This window comes from Nicotiana sylvestris, chromosome 3 (assembly GCF_000393655.2).
Source record: "Nicotiana sylvestris chromosome 3, ASM39365v2, whole genome shotgun sequence".
Taxonomy (NCBI): Eukaryota; Viridiplantae; Streptophyta; class Magnoliopsida; order Solanales; family Solanaceae; genus Nicotiana; species Nicotiana sylvestris.
The window spans coordinates 110,666,352-110,675,351 of NC_091059.1; the positions used below are offsets into that span (position 1 = coordinate 110,666,352).

Here is a 9,000-nt window from a genome sequence, read left to right on the forward strand (position 1 = left end):
TATAATTCCAAAATAATCTCATTCCCGAGCTTACGTCGATTAACTTACGACAAAACATCAACGTACAAAAAAAATGCGGGACATAACATCTCACTTCTGAGCTCTCATTAATTTATTTATGGCGTATTTTCACGTACGAAAATATGGGGTGTAACATCATCATCCTCTAAGTCGTTCCCTTGATGGCGCATGTGTAGGAGGTAACATGCTCGTTTGGGTCGGTCGTTCCATTGTACTTAGGAATTTCAGATATGCGGAACTTCTTAGGGATCGGCTTGGGAGCCGCACTAGGGGGAAAAGGTTTCTGTACGAATTTCTTGGAGTCCAGGCCTTTCAATTTCGGCGGTGTTCCTCGGATTTGATCGACCCTAGAATTGCAGGTTTCCATCTTCTTATCATTTGCCTCGATCTTCTTCTCTCCCGACTCTATCTATTTTGTCAGTTCCTCAAGCATCTTCATGATTACTGGGTTGGTCCCCGACTCCTTCTCATTCGATCTTCCTGAAACTGGTTCAACTCTGTGAACAACTTCGTGGGATGGTTCGGGCTCAATCCTACTTGGCGGGTGGTTCTGATTCCGGAGTTGGGTTATCGCCACCTGTTGTGCCTGTAACATCTCAAAGATCACCCGCAAGTTGATTCCACCATCTTCGGCGGCGTGTGTGCTTTATGCGATCGATCGAACATCCCTACGGATGCTATCCTCAAGATCGGTGGGCAAATTTGCTTTGATGTCCAGATGCGAGATAATGTCGGTTGGATCTACTGCCGGGACTCTGTCAAGGTCAACCAGGGGCATGTCGTTCCCGGGTGCTACATTGTCGTTTTTGGCATGGTGACGGTATCATTGTCAACATGTAGGGATGCTGATTGGGAGTTCGACATTTTTATCCTGAAATCAGAGACACTTCAAAGAACAAGTATAAAATAGAGTGTGTGATAGAAATTTGTATCAAATAACCACTATTAACCTTAGCCTCACGGTGGGCACCAAACTATTTACCCTCAAAATCGGATAACAATTGAATTTGTAAGTGATTTTAAGGATACGTGGATTAAATTGACACAAAACGATAAAATTAAATTGTAATTGAAAATAAAGTATGATAAAGTAAATTCCAACCACACGAATAGAACAGTAATAGCCAGTCATATATATAGAGCTGATAAGTTTCTACGGAGGCCAGAAGAGGATATAGCATCAACATAAAAAGCACTTATATGTCCAAGAACATGCAAAAGCTGGCAATGGAGATAAATTGCATTTTTAAATTACTCTAGAATAAAAAAACTAACTTATTAAATTACTAGGTTCAAATCAGGGGTGTGCATTAGAGTCTTTCGACCTGCTGTCCTCAGAGGAAGGCCTTGTCTCTCCTTGTGGTTGTCGAATTTCTTCAATCATTCTAACCACTTGTCCCATACTAGGTCTCATATCAGGCACCTTTGCTACACAAGCAAGTCCTATCTGAAGCATCTGCACCATCTCTTCTTCAATATTCTGGTACTTCAACAGCTCTACGTCGAAAACTTCAGCAGTCCATTCCTCTCTAACAACGGACCGTACCCACCTGGGCAAGTCAACTACCTCATCATGTCCTGATAATGGGATAGGGGATTTGGCTGTCAGCATTTCAAGGAGCAACACTCCGAAGCTATAAACATCGGATTTTTGTGTTCCTTTCCGCGTTTCAATCACTTCTGGAGCACGGTAACCAGCACACCTATACTTAAATGGTATGTAGTTCATTAGAGGTGTTAAGCCAAAATCAGAAATGCATCCGTCTTGGTCTCTTGTGAGAAGTACATTGGAGGACTTAATGTTCCCATGAGTAAATTTGACACCACCTTCAGTGTGGATGTGGGCAATTCCTTTCGCTGCTCCTAGAGATATCTTCAATCTTGTATCCCAGTCTAGTGGAGTTCTTCCAATACCTCTATTACCTGTACTCGTTATCAAGATTATGTAAAATTAAAGCAAAAAGTTTGAATCATTACTGATAATAAAAAATCAAAGCTTTAAGTAAATTGTACCATGTAAGGCGGCTGACAAGCTACCAGCAGGCATGTATTCAGTAACAAGAAGTTTCTCATCCTTGGAATAATAATATGCACGGAGTGGGACAATATTAGGGTGCCTCCCAACCCTTCCAACAATCTCCATATGTTGTTCAAACTCCTTTTTAGCAGCACCTACTTCCCTCAGCCGTTTCACCACCACAATCGTCGCCTCATCCAAGACAGCTTTGTAAGCTGTTCCGTAACTCCCTTTACCAAGAACCTCTGCAGAAGCCCTAAGAAGATCCTCCAGATTGAAGCTATAAGCGCAACCTTCAAAGAATACCAACTTGTTCTTCTCAGCATCTGGCACCCCACTTCCAAAATCCTCAGTCTTCTCGCTCCTTCCCCCATTAGCCAGTGCCACCTTTTCTTTAATCGTGCTAGTGTTGTCACTTACTTTCTTTTTCAAACAGCAGAAGGAGATAACTAAAACTAGAAGAAAAATCAGCGAAGAAGCCACAACTGCAATGGCAATGATGGTTCCAGTACTTAGTTTCTTAGAGGTGACAGTCTTTGGTCTTTCAGGTGGAGATAAGCTATCTGCTGCTGGAGAAGGTGATGGAGAATTCAAAGAACAGCTAATTAGAGGTGTCCCACATAAGCGAGAGTTTCCCACGAATGATGAAAGTGGAAACTTCTGGAGGGAGTTCGGAACTGAGCCATTTAGCATGTTGTAACTCAAATTCAAGAGATTTAACTTGAGGGTGTCAAGGCTGGGGATTTCTCCTGTCAATGAATTGAACTGTAGGTTCAACACAGATAATCGCGACAAGCTCTTGATCGTGGTGGGAATTTTTCCAGTAAACGAGTTGAACGATAGATCTAGTACACCAAGTCGAGGAGATAAAGAAACAGGAATATCACCAGAGAAGTTATTATGCTGAAGGTAGACAGATTGAAGGGAAGGGATCGAAAGGAGATCAGAAGGAAGACTTCCATTAAGATAATTGGCTCTTAGACTTAGGACTTTAAGAGCGTCTAGCTTGCCTATACTGTTGGCCGGTATAGGACCAAAAAGTCCAACAGCAGGTAGATGGATTGCAATGACTCTGGTTCCATCTTTGTTACAAGTGACACCGGCCCAAGAGTAGCAAATAGGGAGCGCCAAATTCCAGTTGAGTTTTCTGATATGAGGAACAGAGTTTGCAAACTCGAGTAGTGCCTGTCTATCGGAATCAAGATCAGCTACAACATGAGGAAAAATTGATAGCAAGGGAATAAGAAAAGCAACAGCAGCCAGTAAAGACTGGAGCTTCATTATGTTTTTACTGATCTGGCTGGCAAACATGCTAAAGCAAGATTCAAGTTGCCGCAACCCTTCACTTCTTGCTTCTCTGTGTAATGACTTTGAGGAGCATGAAACAGAATTAGCTGGTTCCAATCCTCTTGGAGGAAGCAGCCCTTTAGCCACTGTGGAAGGAAGATTAATCAGTTTGCTACAAGAACTTGAAGAAATATTAACATATTCAGTGCAAGAAAACTATATAATCAAGAATCAGTATCAGCTAAACAAGTACAAAGAATGAGAATGCCAGAGTAGGAAATTCATTGGTTACTATGAAAGAAAGAACAAAACCAAGATTATACTGACTTTTAGTTCTAAATATAAGGCACTCAAGTGAACTGGCTATGTGGAAATTGATTGAATCCTCAAAAGTCACTTGCCTAGATATGATATGCATGAAAGGGAAACTTCAGTTAGTGTACCTCTTCATATTGAAAATGGATCAATCAAGGAGGCTACAACCATGACAAATACTGATTGAACTACTCACTTAAAACAGATTTTGAAAGGGGTGGGGAGAGAAGATTTATTGCATACTTTGGTCTAAAGTCCTTTTGGCAATAAAGTCATTCTTTTTTCTATTGTTAGCCCACTAAAAAGCTAGGTGCCAATTACTTTTTTAGATTCCTATAAGCTGTTCATTGTAAAGCAAGACCAGAAAACTTTAAATTCCTATAAACTGTTCAGAATTTCTTATAGAAAGACTACACTCTAGATTTACTCTTGCACATAATTGATTAGACTTTCTAAAGGAAATTCCAAAAACCTCTTTATCCAGTATTTTATGTGTATAATTGCATTGCCTTTAGTAATGGACTCGGAATAGTCATAAAAAAGATGTCCACTTATAAAAGAATCAGAAGATTTAGGAACATAAAGATAATATATTACATGATAATAAGGAGTTGATATTGTACATATAAAACAAATGTAGCATCAAGTCAAAAGTTGAAGCTTCATTATTTAAGGAAATTAGCAAAACTAAAAGACTTCAATGGTGCTCATGACCTTTTCAATGTGGAAAAGTAAAATTGGCATATAACAATGATAGAGTATTGTCAGGCCCAGTTAACCAGCTAGCAGAGCAAGTACATCAACAAATCTTGTAGATTATGCATGGGAAATTATGTTTGTTGATAGAATTATCAATTTTTTTTAAAAAGAAAGTATACTAGACTAAGGAAGTGTAATGCTAAAGAGTGTCACAAAAGGAAAAAAAGAGAGGTGATCCCCACATTTTAAAATATAAAGTGATCCCCAGAAAGCAAAAAAAGATTCAAAATAAAGTAAAAGCAAAAGTTGAATGGTTCCTCCTTTATTCAAAGAAAGAAATGGAATTCTATGCTAAAAAGCATTAGGTAGCACTGATGTACACCCATGACAGGGAGTCAGATCCAGGATTTAAATTTTATGGGTTCAATTTTTTAGGTTTTTATCATTGAATCTATTATATTTCTAAAGTTATGAATTCACATCTACCATTTTGCGATTTTGGCGAAATTTTTATATATAAATTTATACTCCATATCAAAAGTTATGAGTTCAATTGAACCTGTCACTCGAATACTACATCTGCCCACAAACAAAGCACCCCTCTTTTTGTGGCATTAACAAAGGGGCCTTGTCAAGCAACATGCCTGTAATTTTGCATTTCCTAACAAAAAGACCATCAACAAAACCAAAATTTTGAGATGCCAAAAGCATGAAACCATATTGGTATTGGTAATGACATGTAAAAGCATAGCATTATTTGTTTCATCAGAGTTTTAAGCGTATTGGGGAGCCAGAATTTGAAACTTATAGGTTCGGGATTCTACATCTTTTAAGTTGGTAGATTCTAAATTAGTAATTTATATATATTTAAAGAATTTCTTAAGGCAAATACACCGTTTAGACTAAAACTACTAGTTCAGCCGAACCCGTAGCTTCCCCTCTCCCCGTGCCTCTGAGTTTCATACTCCCATTCTCATCAGTTGCGAAGTCAGGAATTTCCCTAAGAGTAGTAAAAAAAGTTTCCCGATAAAGAGGGTTTAATATATGTTATATACCTCTAAAATCTAATATTTTACTTATATATAAAATATAATTTTTGGAAGAAACTTCGCCTCTGACTCCCAAACTTCAACTTGATATACAAAACAGCATTCTTTCACGACCCACATGAGATTAAACGAAAAACACACAAAAAAAAGATAACACGTACCCATAAAATAGTCTAATATGTATAAACTAGCTCGAACACTACCTTTATCAAATAAATAGAGGAAGGAAAAAAAAAAGAGAACTCACGATAGTCAAGCTTAATTCTTGAAGTTGAAAAGTCGAGAATAGAAGGGGAGTTGTTTTATCACTGGAGAGCATCAGCGAAAAAGCAGAGAATAGGATTTGGATGGTCAGTTTCAACAGCTCGTCTGTTGGTATAAACAGTGAGAGAATTTAGCTGTTGGATTTTGGTAATTTGAAAATGATGATTCCAACGGTATTCTTCTAACCAAAAAAGGAATTCTTGGAAGTTAAAAGGTCACCCATTTATTGTTATTATTAGTACACTAGTAATACGGATTTAGCAGGTCATTAAAACAGAAAAAATGCAATTTTTCTTTTCGAGTTATTACCGTTTTTAGAGACTATGTCGGCACCCACATTAAAGGCTTTAAATTTTAATAGCAACATGTAGCTGATTATTTAGTAAAGCTAATGAAAATGATAGGTACCTTACTAAATGCTAGAAATGGGAAAGGAAGAAAATGACACCACAAAATTGTAGAAATGGGAAAGGAAGAAAATGACACCACAAAATTGTACTCACAGTTTAAGTTACTGAGTGTTGACTGGTGAGAAAAGTAGTACAGATATGAAAAAAGAAGAAGAAGAAGAAGAAGAAGAAGAAGAAGAAGAAGGAGGAGGAGGAGGAGGAAACGAAGACAGATCAAATGGATGATTTTGGTGAGTGTGCTGCTTATGGGAGAGCGACTAAGGACCAACGATGTTTACATGAATCATTTATTCAGAGGCCGTCCAAATTTAAATTTGATCTTTCCATCATTAAAGTTCTTATCACTCACTTTGTGTTCAAAATATAATATTGGTTAATTTTATTGTAATTTTTAGTATATTTATCGGACGGGAAGTTTTGGAGCAACGGTAAAGTTGTTTCCATGTGACATATAGGTCACAAGTTCGAACCGTGGAAGCAGTCTTAATACTTGCCTTAGAGTAAACTGTCAACGTCACACCCTACCCGGCGTTAACACGAAATACATTATGCACCATACTGCCCTTTTTTCCCATGTATTTATCTATGTTTCATGTAGGGATACTGGATTCACTTGAACCCCTAACTAATAAGCTATATCCATCACTGTATTTTTTTGTTGTAGAATTTAAGCTTTGCGTATTGATAATATATGTATTTTGTTTTTACATCATAAGGTTTAATTAACCTAAAATAACATGTATAGCAAGGATGATATGGTAATTTAAAAAATTAAGTAATACGGAATAACATCCTATAATCAATAAAAAACACTGATAGGATGAAAAAGATTTGCTATGCCGATATAAACATCATAAATTCAAACTTCTGTTGACATACTCAATAACAACAACACAACATACCCATGGTAATAATAACCGATTAAAAAATGTATATAAATATGAATTATTTGTGTGAATTATTTTAAAATACACTTAAAAATAGGTATAAAAAAAATACATTAGGGAATAGTACTATGTAACGGACATCTCCCTACCCAACGTTATTAATGCAAGACGCGGTCAAGGTTAACGTCAGGTATTAACGACGCACTTCCTCTCCGTTTTGTCGTTGTCGTAACCTCTTCATGTACAATTGCGTCAGCGCTAGCGCTAGCTGTTTAAAATCCCCAACGGCTGTAATTTTATCTTGAAGAAAATTATAATTTCCCTACTATCTTTTGTACTACTCCTACTAGTACTTACTAACTTGAATCTTATTCTAAAGTAAATGTAAAAGATTAAAATCGAGAAAATTAATATGTTGAAGTGTAAAAATTAAGAAAATTTGTATAGGTGTTAACTCGAGCAGGTAAGTGTGAACATTACTGATGAAAATCTAATGTTTCAATGGTCATTGAACATTCAGCTCAACGACAATAGTGAAAATCTACTACATAAGATGTGCTATTTTAATATCTCCAATGGCCATGCTTTTCTTGCAAATAATATCACAGAAAAGGCAATAATTATTGTATTGGTCAAAATCTGACCACCACGACCAGGTTGCCCACGACCTCTTTTTTAGCAATCGAGTAGTAGAAGTCAATAGAGTCCACTTCGTTCCTCCTCCGAGATATCCAACACATCAACGAGAGCAACACCTAGCCACGACCAAAATACACCGGTGACCCTAGCACGCCAGGACACGGTGGGGGTAAGGGGGTTTCGACTATATATATAGCCCATGAAGGCTTTCAAAGGAGGGGGGAGGGGACACACAGAGGAAAAATAAGGACAAATCTCCATTCTTGTATCCTTAGAGAAGAAAAACAATCTGTAATCCTCCTTCCTCATCCATCAATGAAGAAGGCAGTGTCGAATCTTAATAAGATTATTGATAGTTCATTCGTCCCATGTATGATCATTGCTACCAAATCTTTCGATCTGAAATTAATTAAGTTTGACTACGATTTACCCCTTCATCTTTGATTGATTTGTCCAAAAAGAGTTTAGCATCTTTTGAGTCAAATAATTTGGCGCCGTCTGTGGGGATTTCCTAGTAAAAACTCCTAGTTTTTCCTAGATCGAAGCTGAGAAGCACGATCACTCATTGGAAGAGGCACGGAAAGAGAATCTAACTCACGCGAGACATGGAAACAGCGCGTCGGGAGAAGGAGAATCAAACGGATGCACGAAGCCTGGAATTCCTAGCTTCATCGGCCGTGAACATCATAGACAAGGCAAACTGCACTACAATCCAGTTCCTCCCCCTCCCCATCAAACCGCCGGATGAAAGCGAAGAACATCTCACCCTCACCTCACATGCTTCGTCAGAACAGACACATAAGATCCACATGGGCGAACGTACGTAGGGATATCTAGATTGAAGAACAGAAACTATATCGATGCAGCCAACCTCGTGTCCACCAGCGTTGGACCACCCGAGGCAAGCAATACCAAGCAAACTAGGACTCCCACGAAAGAAAGGTTCGACCTCGCTCAAACCATGACGAGCTGTCATTTCGATAAGTTCGAAATAACACCTTTTAAGGCCAAAGGCCTTCGCCATCAAAAAGGAAAGAAAGGTTCGACCCCGCTCGAACCACAATGAGTTGTCATTTCGATAAGTTCGAAATAACACCTTTTAAGACCAAGAGCCTTCGCCATCAAAAAAGAAAGAAAGGTTCGACCTCGCTCGAACCACGACGAACTGTTATTTCGATAAGTTCGAAATAACACCTTTTAAGGCCAAGGGCATTCGCCATCAAAAAAGAAATAAAGGTTCGACCCCACTCAAACCACGACGAGTTGTCATTTCGATAAGTTCGAAATAACACCTTTTAAGGCCAAGGGCCTTCGCTATCAAAAAAGAAAGAAAGGTTCGACCCCGTTCGGACCACGACGAGCTGTCATTTCGATAAGTTTAAAATAACACCTTTTAATGCCAAGGGCCTTCG

The 9,000-nt window shown here is 38.3% G+C and overlaps 1 protein-coding gene across 5 annotated transcripts; it reads right to left on the reverse strand.

The window, feature by feature from the left end:
* Positions 1 to 1,131: 1,131 nt before the first annotated feature.
* LOC104212828 (probable inactive receptor kinase At5g58300) lies at positions 1,132 to 6,332 on the reverse strand. 5 transcript variants are annotated; one of them, XM_070170935.1, is made up of 3 exons: positions 6,156 to 6,332; positions 2,035 to 3,471; positions 1,132 to 1,944 (listed from the first exon to the last, which is right to left on the reverse strand). In XM_070170935.1, the coding sequence occupies exons 2-3, from the start codon at positions 3,347 to 3,349 to the stop codon at positions 1,319 to 1,321; spliced, it is 1,941 nt and encodes a 646-aa protein (XP_070027036.1). In that variant the 5' UTR covers positions 3,350 to 3,471; positions 6,156 to 6,332; the 3' UTR covers positions 1,132 to 1,318. The 5 variants fall into 5 exon arrangements, with proteins under 5 accessions (XP_070027036.1, XP_009760506.1, XP_009760496.1 ...); XM_009762204.2 differs by lacking the exon at positions 6,156 to 6,332 and adding an exon at positions 5,636 to 5,761; XM_009762194.2 differs by lacking the exon at positions 6,156 to 6,332 and adding an exon at positions 3,769 to 4,001.
* Between the last annotated feature and the right edge of the window lie 2,668 nt (positions 6,333 to 9,000).

Coding starts and splice junctions, on each gene's coding strand:
- LOC104212828 (XM_009762188.2), bottom strand. CDS start 3,743: ATGCATATCATATCTAGGCAAGTGACTTTTGAGGATTCAATCAATTTC. Junction 3,472..3,652: donor CCTTATATTTAGAACTAAAA/GTCAGTATAATC, acceptor TTCCTTCCACAG/TGGCTAAAGGGCTGCTTCCT. Junction 1,945..2,034: donor CTTGTCAGCCGCCTTACATG/GTACAATTTACT, acceptor TAACGAGTACAG/GTAATAGAGGTATTGGAAGA.